General features: G+C 49.5%; 1 protein-coding gene across 7 annotated transcripts in view; it reads right to left on the reverse strand.

Annotated features, from left to right (window-relative positions):
• Positions 1 to 16949, reverse strand: part of FGFR1 (fibroblast growth factor receptor 1) — a 49271-nt gene extending 32322 nt beyond the window's left edge. For 5 of the 7 annotated variants that reach the window (XM_070408424.1, XM_070408423.1, XM_070408422.1 and 2 more), the window contains exon 1: positions 6996 to 7167. In XM_070408424.1, coding sequence (XP_070264525.1) covers positions 6996 to 7086 — 91 coding nt within the window. In that variant the 5' untranslated portion in view covers positions 7087 to 7167. Of the gene's footprint in view, positions 1 to 6995; positions 7175 to 16533 lie in introns of those variants that run through there. The other 2 variants (XM_070408421.1, XM_070408420.1) reach the window with 1 other exon arrangement.
• Positions 16950 to 21073: the final 4124 nt, after the last annotated feature.

Genomic DNA, 21073 nt, shown 5'->3' on the forward strand with positions numbered 1-21073 from the left:
GGCATTCACTCAAATAGCAGGGCCTGCTGCCCCAACATTCACCTCCCTTTACACAACCCATCCCAGGAGGCTCAGCCATGCCACAACATGTGGGATGAGGAAGGAGCATTGAGTTTCAAGCTCTGCTGGAGCCAATCTTTCTCTGTGCCTGATCTCACTGGACAGACACCTCACCCCAGCATTCCCCAGTTTACAGGGCACAAACCCTTTATTTTTAAAAATCCTCATCTGAGGATATATTTTTATTGATGAAAGAGAGAGAGAGAGAGAGAGAGAGAGAGAGAAACATCAACATAGATCGGTTGCCTCCTGTATGTGCCCTGAACATGAATCGAATACACAACCTGAGTATGTGCCTTGACCGGGAATCAAACCTGCCACTTTTTGTTACATGGGAAGATGCTCCAAACAACTGAGGCACACTAGATAGAGCAGGGCACAAACCCTTTATTCCTAAAAAATATTTTTTTATTTATTTCTGAGAGGAAGGGAGAGGGAGAGAGAGAGAGATAGGAACATCAATGATGAGAGAGAATCATTGATCTGCTGCCTCCTGCACACCTCCTACTGGGGATCAAGCCTGCAACCTGGGCATGTGCCCTTTGACTGGAATTGAACCCGGGACCCTTCAGTCCACAGGCTGACACTCTATCAACTGAGCCAAACCGGTTAGCGCCACAAACCCTTTAAATGCAAGCAGTGGCCACCTCATTTGGCCAGTGGAAAGGTAAGAGTCTGCATAAACCAAGAATCAAGAAGGGAACTCTGAGGGCAGGAGCGCAATGTCTAAGAGGCAACAAACCTACCTGGGGGGGTGGGGGAGGCTTCAGGCAATTGCTCCTCTACTTGGCCATCACCAGCTGGAAGTCAGAGCACTCCCCTCCCCCCAAGTTCAGGAGCAGCCTAAGACTTCTTCTAAGAGGACAGTTTGGGATTTACTCCAGGTCCTTAGGAACCCAGGTAGAGCAGTTAACTTTCAGCTCAATCACTTGGGGCCTGGCATGGAAGGTAGGAGGTAGAGAGAAGAGAATGTTTGCACAATCAGACTCCAGAATGGACAGGGAGGCCTGGGCAGCTGGACTGGGGAAGGCCAGGAGCTTCAGAGCAGCTGGACTTTCCCCAGTCAGCAGGGAAACAGTTGTCTCATTTCCAGGCTTCGGGGAAGGAAGGAAGAGGCAAAGGTGGTGTCTACAGGGTGAGCTGGAGTCCCCAGTGGCCCCAGAGGAACCGGGCACTGTAAAAACAGGGCACAGCTGCTGCTGGTCAGGCTCTCTGACCCTGGACCTCGCCCTCCCGGGATAATGACTCCCTAGGACTCACTTCTCCCAAGGCCATCCGTCAGCAACCCAGACACAAGCCGTCATTCACTGCTTCTGCCAGACCAGGAGCAAGCACCCTGGCCGAGCCCTGATGACCCACCTTTGTGCTAGGGCCATGCCAAAAGGAGGACACTCTCAGGTTCCCGTCTGCCACTCCAGACTCCAGGTAGTCACAGAATCCGGGTGACAGAATCCTGGCCTGATTCTTTGTTTGGGCTCCCTCCCCTCCCCCACCAAAGGCAAGGGCTCTGGACAGCCATTTGTTCTTCCCTGAGAAATTCCTCCTCCCAGACTTCGGGGAGCTGGCTGGCAAAGCCAGAGTGGAAAATCAGTGGAGCTAATGGTGTAGCAATGCAGAAGCGAGAGCCAAGAACACAGCTCTGGAGTGGCTTTGCTGCACTCGCCGGCCTGGTCAAGCACTCCTCCCTCACATTCTCTCACATGCTGAGCGCTGGCCTCCCTGCCCCCACCCTGCTCAGCTCAGCAAAACACTTGCAAACACACTCTTTCACAAGCACTCCAGACACCCCTCTCTGGGGAGAAGAATGTGGAACAGAGCAGATCCTCTGGGAAAACCTGGACACTCAGCACCCTGCAGATTTCTACAGTCCTGAATCCACCGTCCTTGTTCTCAAGTGGGTCAGCCACCATCACCTTTTGCTCCATGTAATTCCACTTGTCTTTTGGCAGAGGGTGAAGAAACTCCTCCCATACACACAGTGTGTGAATCAGAAGTAAACAGGTTCTTTTCGCAAGAAGAAATTATATTGGGGTGCGGTGGGGTGGAGGAGTGTTCCTGCATGTGTCCCAGGGCAGCCACTGGACACTGGTCCACGAGCCACACCAATGGGCTGCATGCAGCCAGCGGGATCAGCGCCTGCCGGAGGCTGGTAGTGGGATAGCCTCAAGCACCTATTTGAAGGCTCCTCTGCAGATAGGCTGAAATGAATATCCCTTTGGGCCACAGGCAGCCGTGGGACCCGTGGGGAGGGGGTTGCTTGAGGTGGCCAGGGCATAAACTTGAGGCTGGAGCCATGTCTCTGGTACCACTTGCAGCCTCTCCCCCATGGTCACAGGTTTCTGTGGAACACAAAGACAAAGCCTTGCTTTGTAGCGCACGGCATCCAGGGGGCTTGCAGCCAGAATTGGAAACTGCAGCTTTTCCATTAAGTGTAACCTCTCCCCCTTCAACCGGCCACCAGACTCCTTCAAATCTGGAGAGGTGGGAGGAGCTGTAAACCCCTGCCCATTAAATTGCTTATTAGTTGCAGATTTCCAAGCATGTAGGCAAGTGTTTTGAGACTGCATCGTCTCATACTGTCCCCTCAACCACAGCGTCTGGGGTATTTAACCACGTTATGCAGAAAAGGGGGCAGGACCCCCATTCCCAATTGCAAGAAGTGACCTTGCAAACGTTTTACTTGCTTTTCCCCAAGTCTTACTCTAAAAAAGAGAAAAAGACACAAACACGACCCTCCTCAAGCTCAGAATGTTTTTCAAGTTGGTGTTTATCTTTTTAAAGAGGTGTTCTACCCATGACCCAGCTTTAGTCTATCCACACAACGCCCCGCCCTCAAAGCCTGATCTGAAACAAGCTGAGTCTCTTTAAGTTCCTAAACCTGAGAAGAAAAAGGAGAGGGAGGGAGGGAGGCTGGTTTTCCTGGAACCCTTATTAAATCAACTTTCCAAAGACAGCCAGAAACTCCAGGCCCTCCCCACTCCCTCAGGAGCATTTGCAGACTGGGGGAGGGGTTTTCAACACACACACACACACACACACATTCACACTCACAGCAAAGCCTTTCTAAAGAGGAAAAGCTCTCAGTGTGAGCAAGGTTTTGGGTCGTTTGCTTTAAACCTTTGCACAAACTTTTTACACACAGATTACACTCTTTTTCTGAGGACAACAGCAGGATTATTATTTAGCAATCAGCAGGGCCAAGATTACATAACAATATTTTTACATTTATTTGTGAGATACCTTATAGTTTACAAAGCATGAAGATAGACTGTCCCTTGTGACTTCGCAACAGTTCTCCGAAGACGATGGGGCATGTGTCCTGTTATCACAAAGCTCAAGAGGGATAAGTTATGTGAAAGGGCTGCACTAGGAGAGGGACTTATGCAATCAAACAGGGAACTGTTCTCCAGGTCCAGTGGACTTCTACTTCTGTGTCCTCAGGCATTCCAAGTCCACCCATGACACAAGCCCCTCATCATGGGCTGTCTCCTTGGGGGAGGGGTCCCAGGAAATGGTACCCACAATTGCCGTTTATTGTTCTAGGAGCTTTGTATACAGTTTCACTTCATATTCACTATGACGTTAGGAGTAGATGTTTATTATCAATATAAGTTATTGAGGTGCAAAGAAGAACTTTCCCTAGAGCCAACAGTCAGGAAGAAGTAGAGCCAAAATCAAAACCAAGGCAGCCCAGAGAAAACTTATGCTCACACAAAGACTTGTACACAAATGTTCACAGGAATTTTAGTAATAATAGCCAAAACTGTTAATAACCTAAAGCAGCGGTTGCCAACCAGTAGTCTGTGGACCACTGGTGGTCTGTGAGGTCCGAAAGGTTGGCGACCGCTGACCTAAAGGACCATCAACAGGTGAATGAATACACATTCACCATATAATTCCATTATATATGATTCTAGAAGAGGCAAAGGTAAGCTGTAGTGACAGAAAGTGGACCAGGCTCAGCCGGTGTGGTTCAGTGGTTGAGCATTGACCTATGAACCAGGAGGTCAGGGTTCAATTCCCAGTCGGGGCACATACCGGGGTTTTGGGCTCGATCTCCAGGAGGGGTTGTGCAGGAGACAGCTGATCAATGATTCCCTTTCATTACTGATGTTTCTATCTCTCTCTCCCTTAATCTCTGAAATCAATAAAAATATATTTTAAAAAAGAAAACGAAAAAAAAGGAAGTGGATTAGTGGTTGCCAGGGGTCTGTGCTACAAAGGGGCCTGAGGGAAGCTTTGAGGGGGATGAAAATGTTCCATATCTTGATGGGGCTGGTAGCTACGTTTATCAAAATACATCGAACTATACAGTTAAAATGGTCTATTTTACAGAATGTAAATTATACCTCAATCAAGTTGATTTCTTTAAGTGGCCATCTGACTTAGCTCTTTACTGCTGCACAGCCTCCGAATGCCCCCTCACCTCTCCTGTTCCCTCCTTCCTGTTCAGGGGCCTGCACTTTGTCCTCATCAGGACCTCCAGCACTCTGGCTCCATCCTCCATCACTGCCCCGGCTTCCTTTCCCTGTTGGACCCACAGCCAGCAGCTTCATTACCCCTCCACCACTTCTACCACCACCCTAAAATTCCAATGCTTGTACCCTTAGACACCCCCTTTCTGCTTATAAGGGCCCAGGCTACCCTCCATTTTGGGGCTGCAAAAGAGTTTCTTAGAGAAAGGTGGGGTTTTTTTGTTTAAAAGTACTTTAGGGTCCATCATAAACTCACATTCGCACACCTCATCCAAGCCCTCCTTGCTTTTGGACTCTCTTATCACCATCTTCACTGTGGCAGATCCAAATCATCTCTACTCCTCACAAACCTCCCCACCTAACTTACTCCCCTCACCTCACCTTGTCTGTGTCTCTAGTTACCGGAGTTGCCATCCAACCTACTTAAACCAACCCATAGATTCTATTTCTATAGTGTCGCCGGTATTGTTTCCTTACCTTACAACCTCAGGGCCCCCAACCTAGTTTATACCCTCACTTCATTTAGCTAAACATTAAAAACAAACTTCTAACTCTCTTTCCGGAGCTCCTAACATTTTACATGTAGGTGCTTTGTCTGGATTAGCTCACTTAATCCTTTATTGTTGTCCCCATGCTAAAGATGAGCAAACTGTCCTGGCTGAGTTGGTTAGCATGTGGTCCCAAAACACCAAGGTTGTGGGTTCAATCCCTGGTCAGGGCACATACAAGAATCAATAGATGAATGCATAAATAAGTGGACAACAAATCAATGTGTCTCTTTAAAAATCAATAAATAAGATTAAAAAAAAGATGAGCAAACCAAGGCTTAGTGTGTTTGACTAATTTGTCAAAGCAAGTAATGAAGCTATTCAGTGGTGAAGCAGAATTCAAACAAGTCCATCTTCTTCTTCCCATCCATCCAAATTCAGCTACCAGGTTAGTTTTCTCAAAGTGTAAAACTTTTCAAGATTCCCAGTATCTACCACTTAAGTCTAGCAAGGCATTAAGGCCTTCCATATGCTCATAACTCAATCTAATTTTTCTGGGTGTTACTTCCCACGACTATCTACCTACTTATCAGGTAAATCATTCTCTGTACACCTTATACATCCTGCCTCAGAACTGTCACTCATGCTGTCCCACCTGGAATGCCTATCAGTTCCCTCTTCTAAACCCCTTCCCATCCCTCTGGACCCATCTCAAATGTTCTCTGCTTCCCTCGTCCTCTGCATTTTGTTGTAACTCCACTGTGTGGTTTAAACATGGTCTACCTTGTATTTAGATAATCTCTGTACTTACTGGTATCTCCCCACTACCAGATGGTGGAGAAGGTCTCTCCTGCTTTGGGTCTTTGTCATGTGCTAGCTCAGGTCTTGTCTTTAGTTCTGTTACTGAATGCAACATTAATCTGCCTGCTCCAGCCAGTGCACACTCTAGAAAGTCTCATGCACCCTTCCCTCCTCCTTCCCCATCACTACGCAAGTGGACAAATATCCTCACTCATCATTTATGATTCAAATAGGTCCTGACAGCTGAGACTGACAACCCCTTTAAATGCAGTCACCATGCCATGGGCACACTGAGCCTTTTATCCACCGCCTGCCAACCTTCTCTATTTATGTAATCAGCCACTGAATCACAAGCCACACACCCTTTGGCTGCAGAAAAGCTCAAATATTAATTCTTAGAGATCCATGAAAGTCCCCAGGTATGTTGTACCTGTAATCTCCATGAAGTATTTTTATAACTCCAGCAAATCCCATGAGCAGCAGGGCAAGTCCTTCCCATTACTAATATAATAAGCTCTCTGCATTTCCAACAAGCTGTAGATCTCTCCTGGCTCCCAGGCCCCATTATGCTCCCTGGTTCTCAATCTCTCCCAAATCTCTCCAACAGCACATACCCTCAGCCAACCTCCAAACAGGGCCTGTGAGATGTGGTCAAGAAAGGTAAATGGCAAGCCCATGGCCATAGCTGCCAACCCTCACAGAAGATGTGTCTTTGGGACAATTTTAGAAGCCAGGGGTCTTTATCAAGCTCCCACATCCCTCAACATCCCCTGTAGCCTGATGTAAGTTCTAACCCCAAATTCATAGGTCATTCACTCCCCATTGCATCACCCAACCCCATTTCATTAATGGTCTAAGTTAGAGAGCTGGCTCTTGGATCCCAATCAAGAGTTCTTTTTTCAGAAGAGAAAAGCATAAAACCACCTAGAGCATGTCACCTCTGACAAATGATGTCACCAGCCTTCATGACCCAACTTTTGGTGAGGTTGGTTATGTTTATAATGAGGCCCGAACCAGCCCAGGTATCCTGGGAGTCTTTCCTACAGGAAAAGATCCCTTTGCTCCACCGGGGATGAGCCTTCCACATCACCTCCAAACACATCACCTCTGTCCCAGCCTGCCCTGTTTCTGAGGGCCGGAAGTCCGGGCTGACCCTCAGCCAGCACCTTACCTTGTTCAGGCAAGGTCGGGGCTGGCCTGGCAGTGCAGAGTGTGGCTGTGACCAGCACAGCCCAGAAGAGGAGGCACTTCCAGCTCCACATCCCAGTTCTGCAGTTAGAGGTTGGTGACAAGGCTCCACACCTCCATGGAGACTCCGCCCTGAGCTTGAACCTCCTTTTCAAGCTGACTCTGAGAAAAGAAAAAAAAACAACAACAAAAAGTTAGGAGGGTCTGCATTGGTGGGGGGGAGAGCAAGGAGCAAAAGAAGGTAAAGCAGGCACACAGTCACCCTGTCCACAGGGTGCTTGAAGTAATAACTTACTCCTTGAAGCACAAAGAACTGTGGTCTGCCCCAATGCAGAGTTCAAGGTTAAAGGCCTTACTCAGAGAAAGGAGTGTTTTCATCCAGTTCTACAATTATTTATTGAGTGTGGACTGTGTACAAGCTTTGCTGAGAAAATCGTCATGAAGTTCTCTAAGGCATAAGCACCAAGATCACTTGTGCTGGGAAAGCAAATGACTTTATGAAAATCCCAAACAGGTCTGCCGCTTCATGGGCAATGGCATCTCAGAGTATGCTGGAGCCTTCAGTATGCTGATGACTTTGGTCTAAGACTTCACTCCCTCCAGGGCAAAACAAAGGGTTTGGTGAGGGTAAAGAGAGATGAAGAGCCTGGCCTGTAGGGGGCGTGCAGGAGGCAGCCAATTGATGTTCGGCTCTCACATCCATAACTCACTCTCTCTCTCTCTCTCTCTCTCTCTCTCTCTCTCTCTCTCTGAGAGAGAGAAAATATTAAGGCAAGGACTAGGAAATGGGAGCCAAGTAAGATACTGACCGTCTCTCGACCTATGTGACGAGGAAGCTGGAAAAAAAAATGATCTCCAAGGTGCTTTTTGTCTTGAGAACTATACGCATCGCAGGGATCTCAGGTTCTATCAGCTTCCCTCAGGGAGAGAACACAACTCTCGCCAACTCCTTAAAAAGAGCCTTAGAGTCCAGTTCTCTTCCCTGATGCTGAAAGGTGACAGCTGGTATCTGATAGAAATGAAACCAGAAGTGGGAAACAAAGGGTTGTGCTGAAGAGTCAAAGGGCTCTTGCTCATGTCAGCCCTGGTTAAAAGCATAGTCTACAGCCCTTTACCTTCCTCAGGTCTGTAGTGGTAAAATTTAAGACAACCCCTCAGGGTCTTAAGGAACAAGGGATTGTTGCTGCTAAACATTTACCGAGTGATAAGACTTTCTGGGCACTGTTTGGGCTATATCGGGGTGACCATCTCCATCTTCCAGGTGGCTTTTGTCCTAGATACTCTAGGGAACCATCCAAGTTATTCAGAGAATCCACTTCCCCGGAACATGCCCTAATGTGGTGCTTCAGCCCTGCCTCCTCTCAGCCAGACGGGGCCCCTGTGAGTGAGTCAGTCTCGGCTGGCAGAAACCCCCCGGATTCTTGGCTTCGTTCACGTGTACTTGCCAGTGGGAGTACAAATACACTACCACCACCTCCCTCCGAAGGCTTTCCTAAATTTCTTAATGATTTCAAATCAAAGGAGTAGTGAACATTTTTATTTTTCTAAATTTAGGAAAGGGACCAGAAGAGAGAGATCGGAACAAATGTTTACTGAACACCCACTACATGTCAAGCATGTACTAGGTAAAATCTGTAAGTATAAAACTTCAGCCCTAGTCGGTTTTGCTCAGTGGAGAGAGCAGTGATGGCGAACCTTTAGAGCTCGGCGTGTCAGCATTTTGAAAAACCCTAACTTAACTCTGGTGCCGTGTCACATATAGAAATTGTTTGATATTTGCAACCATAGTAAAACAAAGACTTATATTTTTGATATTTATTTATATATTTAAATGCCATTTAACAACAAAAAAAATATCAACCAAAAAAATGAGTTCACGTGTCACCTCTGACACATGTGTCATAGATTCGCCATCACTGGGATAGAGCATCAGCTTGCAGACTGAAGGGTCTCAGGTTCGATTCCAGTCAAGGGCACATGCCTGGGTTTCTGGCTCAATCCCCAGTGGGGGACATGCAGAAGGCAGCCAATTAATGATTCTCTCTCACCATTGATGTTTCTATCTCTCCCTCTCCCTTCCTCTCTGAAATCAATAAGAAAACAAACAAACAAAAAACAACTTCCTTGCTTCTTCACTATAAACTTATGGGGGGTAGGAATTATTATTCCCTTTTAGCCATGGGGAAACTGAGACTCAAAGAGGTTAAGTATTTTGCCCAAGGACGTGCAGCTGGTAAGCAACAGCACCAAAACTTTCATCACCCAGGTTTTCAGATGCTGGAGAACAAGGTGGGGCAGAAGCAAATTAGAGGTTGGTCATATCTGGCTCTATCTGATGCAAACTCATTTTCTCCAGAGTATCCCTGTGCACGGAGAAACCAAGTAGGTAAGAACAGATCCCAGGTAACTCTGGAAATGAGAGAGCCTTGATTTTCAATTCCATTGGTTGAAAGACCCTTGGAAACAGTTCACAGATGTGCCATCTAGGACATAGGATGGGGCATGATCCCTGGTCTGGGATAGAGGGGATGCTTGCCAGAGGACATCCCTAAACCACTTCCACATCTCATTACCTCCCAAAGATACACCAAAGTGATGCAGGCCTATCACCCAAAAAGGTACACCCAACTAGAACCTAAGTCCCCAGGAACCATCAATGGATTTTTAGTATCCAGTGGGAAAGCGTGGTATCATCTTGAGATGATTAAACTTGTTTTCAAACGTAGCAGACAGTCAGTTTTCACCACCACCTGACCACTCTGTCCCCTGAAAAGCCTGCCACCTCCTCACATGTGTGGGTTGGCTGTAGGCTGTCCTCTTTCAGCTGTGCATTCACTGTACTTCAAACTAATCTGGCAGCTTCCCTACAAAAGTCTCTTCTTCTGCTTCCCCTCTGGGCCTCAAATCCCACATCTGTAAAACAAAGGATGTTAAGGAAACTCAGTTTCTGTCTGGCACCAACTCCTGGAATGAGAAGGTACATGGGCACACATCCCATTGCATTAAACAGTGAGGCAAAGCATTAATCCACACACTGCCTGGGACCCTAGGTACTGCCACCTTCCCCTTCATCCCACCTTCTGCTCATTCTACCAATTAGTGAATTATTAAAATCCCTTAGAAACAGTCTCCTTCCTTCACTGCTGGACAGATGTGAAGGTGTACACAGCAGCTTCCTCAGAGACCTTACAGCTGGCTCCACGATCAGTCTCTCCCATATGTCAGGTCTCCTGGGACTGGCCGCCAACTCTGCCTGGGTGCAGAGTTCCTCACTAGCGAAGGGGGGGAGGGGACACACATACACATACATCTCAGTTTTCCCACTTGTTGGAGGGGCTGAACTATTTGTCTTGCCTAAACCACAGTTGGTTATGAGGATCAAATGGGCAGTACAGGTGACAGTACCTGCTCTCTCTTCTCTATGTACTAATTCAATGTAAAATGAGATAGAGGCTGGTGAGAAAGCAGGGGCTAGAACAGGGGTGGACAAACTTTTTGACTCGAGGGCCACAATGGGTTCTTAAACTGGACCGGAGGGCCAGAACAAAAGCATGGATGGAGTGTTTGTGTGAACTAATATAAATTCAAAGTAAACATCATTACATAAAAGGGTACCGTCTTTTTTTTTTTAGTTTTATTCATTTCAAATGGGCCGGATCCGGCCCGAGGGCCGTAGTTTGTCCACGGCTGGGCTAGAATATATGACCTTGCATTTCTCTTGCATTCTAAGAGTAAAGATTGTATGACCATCAGATCTCCTTGTCCAAAAAGAATGTAAGGAAAACTAGCCCTAACCAGTTTGGCTCAGTGGATAGAGCGTTGGCCTGCAGACTGAATGGTCCCAGGTTCGATTCCGGCCAAGGGCATGTACCTTGGTTGCAGGCACATCCCCGGTAGGGGGTGTGCAAGAGGCAGCTGATAGATGTTTCTCTCTCATGATGTTTCTAACTCTCTATCCCTCTCCCTTCCTCTCTGTAAAAAATCAATAAAATATATTTTAAAAAAAAGAATGTAAGGAAAACTAGCTTATGAGTTCAAGGCTTTTTCTTTTTACTCTGGAAAAAGTAACTAATTACTGCCCTTCTATTTATGACCCTGCCACCCTGAGAGAGTCACTGAACCGTTCTGAGCCTCAGTTTCCCACTTGTTGGATGGGGGCTAAAATATTTGCCTTGCCTACATCACAGGTGATGAGGATCAAATGGGCAGCGTGGGTGAAAGTACCTGCTCTCTCCTCTCTGAAGTTCTAACCAAATGTAAAGAATTATAAACACTGTGCTTGGAGTCACTCCTAGAATGCACTCTCGGGATATTTTGGTAATTGGCAGCAGTAGTACAAACTTCCTACCTTTACACAAAGCTATTTCTCACTAGCCATCTTCAAGCCCCATACTCTAAAGTTTAAGAGTCTAAACCTAGCTGTCCCATCTGATGGCCACCAGCCACTTGTGGCTACTGAGCAACTGAAACATGGCTAGTGGGAACTGGGGTGTGCTAGAAATGAAAAGAAAACTTGGTATAGAAAAAAAGTAAAGTATCTCAATAATTTTTATATTGATTACATGTTTAAATTATAATATTTTGGCTATATTGGGCTAAACTAAGTATATTATCAAAAGCTAAACAAATTAATTAATAAAAAATTAATTCTGCCCTAACCGGTTTGGCTCAGTGGATAGAGCGTTGGCCTGCGGACTGAAGGGTCCCAGGTTCGATTCCGGTCAAGGGCATGTACCTTGGTTGCGGGCACATCCCCAGTAGGAGGTGTGCAGGAGGCAGCTGGTCGATGTTTCTCTCTCATCGATGTTTCTGACTCTCTGTCCCTCTCCATTCCTCTCTGTGAAAAATCAATAAAATACATAAAAATAAAAAAAAAATTAATTCTGCCTGTTTCTTTTTACTTAATTTCTAACTTGGCTATTAGAAAATCTAAGATTACAAGTAGCTTATGTTTTATTTCTATGGGACAGTACAGCTCTAGGCAACCTCCATACCCTGCCCAAGTGTTTCTTTGCCTTTTCCTCCATCTCCCATGAGCCTAGCTTTCACATTCTGAGCCCCATCTCAAAAAGCTACAACTCTTTCTTGGGCCTTCCAGCGGAGGGTCTCATCCCTCTGAATTTCCAAAAAGCACCATGAGACCGCAAGCTCCTTAAGAGCAGGGTCTGGACCTGACCAGCCTTTGTTAATACCCTTAGCATCTAACATGTACACAGCAGATGCCGACACATTTATTAACTGGATGAATAAATGAATAAAAGAAAGAAAGCCTGATTGAAAAGAGACGGATATAGATACTCTTGCAGAAAAGAGGTTGAGAATGCCAGAGAAAAGCAACAGTCAAGTACTCCTTGTTAGCCAGCCAAGCTCAAAATACACCAACTGGGATGTTTTGTAAACCTCTCAATTCCTCAGACTTGAGGAAGTAACACCACAACATTAATTCCTTTAGACGGGAATAAGACTTACTTCTTAGCAGAATGGTTGCCTTTCCCAAAAGTGAGCATTTTCTGCTCACTGTTGAGAGTGGCAGAGCAAATACTCATTAAACATCTGAAAAAAGTTATGCAGCTCAGCTTGTGGAATTTTAGTTGGTCCAAGGGAAACACGAATTTTAAATTTTTGAGTTCCTGTAAAAAAGTATCTAAATGTCCTTGGGGCCCTGGCCGGTTTGTTCAGTGGTGAGGGCGTTAGCCCCTGGACTGAAGGGTCTCAGGCTTGATTCCTCGTCAAGGGCATATACCTCGGTTGCAGGCTCGATCCCCGGCCCTGGTCAGGGTGCGTGTGGGAGGCAACTTATCACTGTGTCTCCCTTACATCAATGTTTCTCTCTCTGTGTTTCTCCCCGTCCCTTCCACTCTCTCTAAAAATCAATGGAAAAAAATACCCTCAGGTGAGGATTAACAACAAAGGTCCTTGGGAGTGAGGGATATAAACTAGGAAACCTTGCTATTGAAGACAGGATGGACTAGTGGACCACCACCATACTCTGGGAGTTGTTCGCCCAGGTGAGGGCTATTTACTTGGGGACTAAACATAGTTCCTTTAATTGCAAGGGGGAATGGTGGTAAGGAGAGGATTTCTGTTTAAGGTAAATTTCTGTTTAAGGGGGGTGCGGGGGTGGGAGGCAAACATCCTACCCTGAATCTGGCATTTAATCCTCTCTGGAAGCACCAGAATCTTCTCTAAAGCTCTACATCTGGACTCCCACCAGTCCCTGGCGCTTTCAGACCTTTTACAAAGCTCTTGGGAAAACAAATGCAAGACAAATTTCCCAAGAGGAAATTAAACTCGGGTGATGTGAATAAGACCTATGAATCAATTCTCTCTACCGCCCTTTCCTGCATCAGCAACAGGCTCCAACTTTCCAAGGAAGCTCTTAACTAACAGCCATTTTGATGAAAGAGATTAAAAAATGGAGGCAAGAAGAAAGCGTTCAGAGGAGCTGGCTGCTAAAACCCCACTCTCACAGGAGCAAACCGCCTATTTTAAGGAGTCTTGTTTCAGGTCAACATCCAAAACAAACAAAAAAAGCATACAACTCAAAGCCAAAACCCATGGCTTTGCCTTGGACTCCATGGCTGGACTCAGCCTACTCAAGGCTCAACTCAACCTCCCTGCCCTCGGCAGTCCCCCAGGAAGAAAGCCAGCCCAGGCTTACGGTGCCTGGAGGTACTTACTCTAATCCTCTCCCTCCGGAGGGGTGGAACAATAGCAGCTGTGAGGCCCCTTCTCTAGTTCTCCCTTTGCCTTTTGCTTCCCTTACCATTCTAAGGGTGCCTAACCTAACATCCTCCGTGGCCAGAGGCAAAGATCGAGAGGCACCCAGGACTGTCTTCTGGAGAACCAACAGAAGAAGTAGTGCCCACTCCGGCCCAAATCCCATTTGTGAAAAATGCCTCCAAGATGAGCATTTCTACGAGCATGAAAAGAACAGGCAGTGAAAGCACACGTGTCCAGTGGCTCTCCACCCGGACGGCCCCCAATAAAAAGCTGACACTCAGCTATGACTAAGAAGAGTAAATGCAACAAATAGTTCAAGGAGCCGGTCACTGATGCAGTCAGAATGCAACCATCCCAGCTGGAGCCAGGCCCCAGCAGCCTCCTCATCCCCAACACCCTGTGCTCCTTTGGGGTCAGCAGCAGCCCTGGAACTTCTCCCAACCAAGTGGGGGGTGTGGGGAGATATGTAAACAAGCCATTAGATAAGCAGGCCACCAGGACAGCCTCCTTGGGCAACGGCTCTCCCTCTCCATCTCAGTCACTGAAAGGAAAGGAGATGACCCAGGCTTGGGGGTAATTAACCAGATCCGAGGCATGTCCCATGGGGTCCTCCTACTTAGCTTTTCAACAAGCCTCAGAGAGGAAACTGTGCGCCTGGGCCAAGGGGAGAAAATGGCCACTTTCTGCTCCACAGTCTCAAGGCTAAGGTTCTACAATTTAGATGGCATTCCAAAAAAAGCACTGGTCCGGAGGTGCAAAGGGCAGGGCACATCTGCGGAGGAAACAGTCACCTTAATTACCATGTCTAGAGAAAGTGCGATTTCATTACAGCCTCCAAAACTACCGCCCAAAGGAGAAACCAGAGAAGTGTTTTCAATTTGAAAGAGACTGGAAAGGAGAGGGTGAGCGAGACCAACAACTCTCCCCACCCTCCCGCAACTCTGGACCACAAGATGCTTTCCTACCTCAAAGGACATTACAACACACACACACACACACACACCTTTAACAATCCAGCCCCCGCTTACAAAACCGAGGCTGTTATTTAAATGGTAAAATGTCCCACTTTAGTTTCCAGGGCTGCAGCCCAAATAACTCCTTTAAAACACCTCTGGCAGCAGCACCTACAGCCCCTCCCCAACACCCCCAGCCACTGCACGGGGGGCCTTGCTCCCAGGGGGATGGAAAAGGGACCCGCAGGGACGCCACCGCCCGACAGGGTCAGATGCTCCTGCCGCCCCAGCTGCAACTGAAGGGACAAGAAGCAATACTTCAGTTCCAGAAACTTCCGTCAGGGCCAGTTCAGGGGCGACCCATGACCGAAAGTCCCCCGCCAGCAGATGAACCGTTTGCAAGTGCCACCCCCTAAAACCTTGGCCCCATGTTCTACGATGGATGCTTCTTTTCCGCACAATCTGTAAAGCACCATCAGATCCTAAACAGCTTGGGATCCAGGGTAACTTCTTTTGCTCCCCAAATCCCAACGCCCCATCTCCAAGTCTTAAGAAATTTTAAAGAGGGAGGTGGAAAGGGCAGTTTTAATTGGGGGGAGGGGAAAGGGAAGAAGGATGTTAATAACGTGGCTGCGGTGTACCCGTGTGGGGTGAAATCCCCAGATGCGGCTGCTACATCTGGAAAATGGGGGGGGGGGCATGTTGGGGGAGAAAGACACCGCAGAAAGTTTTAAACGGGCTCATCGCTCCTGGGCCCGGAGAGGAGAAGCAGGCTGCACCCCCTCTCCCAAAGGTCTGGCTGCCTTCACAGGCGATGTGCTAAATGAGCTCAATCTACAGCGTCAATAAATTCCTCCGCAAAGGAGGGTTCTACTAGCCCTTCTTCCCCAGCCCCAAACACGACGGGGGGAGCGGGGGAGGCAGGAGGGTCTGGGCCGGAGGAGCAACAAGCATCGCGGCCGAATGGACCGCACCGGACGAAACCCTCGTCCCCTCCCCCACCTCCTAGAAGCAGATTGGAACAGAACGTTCCCCTCCCCCAGGCCCCAGCGGAGGGCTTCACACACCCGCTGGGCGCCCGCCCCTTCCCCAAACTCCTGACCCTTTCGGAGAAGGGCTAAGTGGAAGATAAGCCCCTCTGGGAAAGGGAGTTCCTTTCTCGCTCCGAAAAAGCACATTCGGCCATTTGGTGACGACACAGGACTCAAAACCACTTCGGAGAGAAGCTAACTTAGCCCAGCACATCTTTCCTCCTTCTTGCCCTCCCCCCGCCACCCCCGCCCCATCCACCCCATCCCTAACCCCTGCCCGAGACTTTCCCGAGGTGATCAAGGACTTAGAAATGCCTCGGATTTTTAACGTTCCATTCAAAGCTACCTGCGGAATTGGGGTGAGTCCCCGTGAGTGGACTGAGAAGAGAAGTGGAGCGCAAACACACACACACACACACACACACCCTCGCTGCCCACTCCCACCCTCCTCCCCAGTCCGAGGACGTCGAGGGCCGCCGCCGCCTTCGTCCCGGCCGACCCTCCCCGACTCACCCAGGAGCCGCCGCCGCCGCCTCGCCAGCTCCCAGCGCGAGTTGGCGGAAAAGTTGGGCGGCGGGACGGGCGCGGGCAGGGGGCGCAGAAGGCGACGCGAGCGGAGGGAAGGGAGGGGAGACAAAAGGGGGGCGCCGAGCGCTGGAGAGGGAGCCGGGGTGGAGGGGGCGGGCAGCCCGCGGAGGGAGGCGCCGGACTCGAGCCGCCGGCGGCAGGGGCAGCGCGCAGCCCGGAGGCTCGGGCGCGGGGGGCGCGGGGGATGCCAAGCCCGCCCCGGATCTGGGGGCGCCGCGACTCCTACCTCACTCGGCGCTGCGGTTCCGCCTCTGGAGAGTCCGCCGTGGCTCGATCGGGCGGGCGGGCGCCCGCGTCCCCCGCTCCGGCCGCCGCCCCCGGGCTCCTGGCGGGGCCGCGACAGCCCCGCGGCCGGCTCTCGACTCCCGGCGGCGCCCGGCGCCCGGTGCCTCCAGTCCGGGCGGGAACAATGGAGCAGAAGCGGGTGCCCCGGAGGCGGGGCTGGGGGAGGGCTCCGTCCGCGCCCGGGGTCTCCAGACCCTGTGGCCCCCTCTGCAGACCCGGCGGCGGCGCCTCACGCTTCGGGCAGCCCGGGCTCCATCTCCGAGAGGGGCCCCGGCGCCGCGGCGTGCCCGGCTGCGGTCCTGGCACCGTGCGCCCCGCGGGGCGCCCCTCGGACCCGAGAAAAGTGCTCAGTCTCCGCGGCTTTCCCGCGGCGGCGCGCGCTCACGGCCGGGCCCGGCGAGGTCGCCGCAATGCGCTAAGCGGAGGCTCGGTCCTGTCCCGGCGTCGCCGCCCAGCGCCGGGCACCAGCCGGTCTCCTCGCGCGCTGCGGCTGCACCCGAGTCCGGGCTCCCGCTCGCCGCCGCGGCTGGAGGCGCCGTCCCAGTGCCCGCAGGAGCGCTCCGAGCGCTGTGCGCCGGCGAGGCGCGAGGCTGCTCTCTCACTCCCACCCGCGCTGGTCCCACCCCCTCCCCTCCCCTCCCCTCCCCTCCCCTCCCCTGCAGCTGCCTGCTGGGCTTTGTAGTTCCCGAGCCGCGGCCGGGAGAAGGGGGAGTTGGCGGAGCGGCCCGCTCGGCCACTCCTCTCCTGCAGTCCGGTCAGCATCGGAGTGCGCGCCGGCCCCTCCTTCCGAGCATCGCCCGGGAGGGCGCCCGAATTTCAGGCACTGGACAGAGTAGCAGTTTGGGGCTTGGGAGTCTGACTGTGTGCTTGGGGGGGGATATAATTTCCTTGCTCTACATCTCTGTTTCTCATTTGTAAAAGGAGGATAATAGTACTTTCCATGTAGAGTTGAGGATTGAGGGCCTGGCATACAGCGAATAAATGCAAATTTTTTATTCACGCGAAGGTCGACCCTTCCCTTCCATCTCATTTCCCCAGCCACAGTGGTTAGGTTTTGTGCTCCCTGGGAAGCGGGGTCCTGTAAATTCTGCAGCGCCATTCATGGCCTCCAGCCTGCGGTTCATGATTCGGAAGCGAAGAGTGAGTGGGGGAGTTGGGCGGTGTTGGTTTGGAAGTTAATCAGAGCCCACCCAGAACACACTCCAGTATTCTATGGAACCGAAGGGAAAGTGACTAACACGTCCTTTGCCCTGGATCCTACCACAGAGTGATGTGTAATCTGCTGGTTCTCTAATGGACATGAGTCCTTTGGGGAACTTCCGAAAAATACAAAATTCTTGGACCTGCTCAGATGGAGGAAGCGGACTGTCCCAGGAAGGAGCAAAGAGTCGGTATGTTTTCTACAGCTCCCGTGGTGCCAGGTTGGGGACGACTGGTAGGGTAAGAGGTATGTCACAGTAGGTATGAAAGACACCTCCATTCTGGTCCCCTACTTATGAACTCTTTAATTTTGTTCGAGTCATGCATCTGAAAAAAAAAAAATCAAGACTTTATTTACATATTACCCCCAGTTGGTTGGGACTCCTTCACAAGGTTGTCATGAGAATCAAATTAAATAAAATAACAGATGTCAGTGCACCAAAAGTGTCCCACGAATAGAAGTCACTATGTACGTGAATGGTAGGGCCTGTTAGCTCATCCTCACCCTGCCTAAACTCATACGGTTGTGGAATCTCGGATACTGAACAAGGTAACTAACTCCCTTCTCCCTACAATTAAGCAGAGTCTCTAAGTTATTTCTCTATTTGACCAGCAGGTGAAAGAATAGCGACCAACACAGCATCATTCACATAGTAGGAGCTCGAGAAATATTTATTGACTGACCAAAGAGTAACTATTCAATAGATACTTATTGAATAAATGAGTAAGTTTAAAACTAAATAAAAAGCAGGAACACACATATTTGTGAAATAAATGAACGGCTGGGGTTTCTAGAGTTATTATTCTCCCTCGTAGGCCTGGCCTCTCTCTCCATCCTTCAACCATTCGGCTCTTGGTCAGGATGTTTATAACCTCCCATTTAAGCTGCCCAACCATTAGGCCTCCTTTATTTTAAATAATAAAATAGCTCTTTCGAGGTCTGTAAGAAGGGCAAACTAATGCCCCTCTCTTTTGGAGAGGCCTTCCCTGCCAATGCCAGTCCACCGAACCCCTACTGACCATCTGGTATGTCTCACTGATTTGATAGCAAACATAACTTGGTTAGTTGTCTTTTTAACTCTTTCTCCTAAACTTTACTAGGGCAAGGATCCCATCTCTGTATCTGACCTAGCTCAGGACTACTCAGGAGGTGTATCATATATATTTGTTGTTGGTGAGTTTGATGAGGGCAACCAGAGGAGAAAATACAAGTTGAGGGAATATGATTGGAAAGACAAGCCATGGAAAATGCAGCATTTAATATTAACACCTAACTACTATTTCCCCACTTTATTACTAAAGGAGAATATATCACTCTTCCTCTCTATGATTCTTTTAAAACCAGGGGTTTTCAAACCAGCTCTTTTTCCTTTTGATTTGCAAGCATTTTAGGAGTATCTTGAACCCAAAAGAGGAGGTTGATGAATGTACCCTTGCTTTAAACAGAAAGAGAATGATCTAAATGTTTGTCAGTTTGAAGTTAAGGGGCCTAGACCTGATACTGAACAACTTTCCCTATAGATTTAGCAAGAAACTGAAATGAAAGCGAGTGGCCAACTTGATAGCTCTCCCTCCCCCAGTTCTCAGGAAAACAGCCAAAGACAGGAGAATGGAGAAGGTGAGAAACCCAGAGAATGCATGGGCCATCCACAGACCACAGACATGGCTCCTGAATAATTGAGAGCTGCCTGCTTTTATCCTTCTAGCCTCGCTCCCCTTGTGTGCTGTTTCTCCCCCTCCTCTTTCTGAAATGCAGACCCTCCACTTGGGGATAGGCCCCAGGCCAGTGGAGGGTCCTGACCAGCTCCAGGCAGAGGGGGTCAGACAATCCCTCTGCCTGCCTCTGTCCTGCTCTGAGGCCTCCTGGCACCTTGCCTCCCCACACAGAAATGTAATCTTCCCTCTGAGATAACAAAGAGCTGGGAGGGTCAGGGAGGATTTGTAGGCCCCTTGCCCTGCCAGCTAGATGTCTGAGGGGGAGACAAAAGCCCTCATGCTGGAGGACCTGATAACCAGTTGGGGGCCTGTTGCCTCCTGGATCTGTGGGAGGAGGGGACCTGTGCTGAATGAAGCAGAGGGAAACCGAGCTCTCCCCAAAGCCCGATCAGTTCTCTTTGTTTGGGAACACTGCAGAAAATCCCTCCCCTCTTCCTCCAGGCTCTGGTGTCCTCAGAGTTCTTCCTCTCTTGGGGTACTCCTCTGCTCCGTCTGAGTTAAACTATTTCACTGCCAAGCTGTTCCCACCCCCCTACACTGGGTTGGTACTACACAGTTAACAACTCCCTGTTACGGAAAAAGTCGGGGGGGAGTATAGCAATCCCTATGCTGGGGCGAGACTGGGCTAGAGAGCTGCTCCAGCCAGCTCTGAGAGTCCCGCAGACTGGTGGGAACCAACAGAGCCTCAGCTGCTCTGAGAGCGGTTGCAGGAAGGGGTTCAGGAGGAGGGACCTGTCTGGGTTTGTCCCTACAAAGTGGATGTTCACAGGTCCCTGGGAGCAGGTGGGCGACCAAGCCTTTTGCCCCAGGCCCCTGGAGTTAGGGAGCAGCAGTCAATTACCATCTGGCTGCCATTTGGTGACCCCTGGCTGTTTTCAGCACAGCTTCAGCGTATCAGGAAAGGGAGGGACTTGATTGGCTTGGTGTTTTTGTAAATAACATTTCACCCTCTCCTACCAACTGGGAGTGGAAAAGGGAGCTGGGAGCTCATAGTAGTGACAACTCTGTTTGTCTGGCCCTAATACAACATTTATTTACTGAACATTGGGAGGGGGGAGCGCACTGCTCGTGTGTCAGGCACTGGGCTAGGCACAGTGAATCCAAAGATGGAAAAAACAAGGTTGCAGTCTTGGGGAGCTCACAGCCTGGTGGGGGAAACCAAGCATTGCAAATCATGCCGCATCAGGGGCACCTGCAGAATATTTGGGGAGGAGAGATCAGGAAAGGAGACAAGTTAGGGGAACTGATGCCCGAGTCTTGAAAGATGACAAAGGGCATGTGAAAATCCACAAGCTCATCTGGATCATTGTGGGGTGTTGAAGCTTCTGTGTTCTCTTGTTCTGAAGGGATGAACTCAGTGCCTGGCACATAGTAAATGCTCAATAACTAGTAGCTGCTGTTGCTACAATTTAGCTCAGGAACTTTTCTTGGCCCAAGACACCTCTCTCGGAACGTATTTTCCAGGTATCTTCGCAGTGTTACTATCTATTCACTGCCACCACCTCTAGGTTCTCCGTCCCCCAAGACTTGCTACAGAAAAGGATATATTTTTTCCACTAATCTTC

This window comes from Myotis yumanensis, unplaced genomic scaffold (assembly GCF_028538775.1).
Source record: "Myotis yumanensis isolate MYYU_CA2020_CCGP unplaced genomic scaffold, mMyoYum1.0.hap1 SCAF_3, whole genome shotgun sequence".
Lineage (NCBI taxonomy): Eukaryota > Metazoa > Chordata > Mammalia > Chiroptera > Vespertilionidae > Myotis > Myotis yumanensis.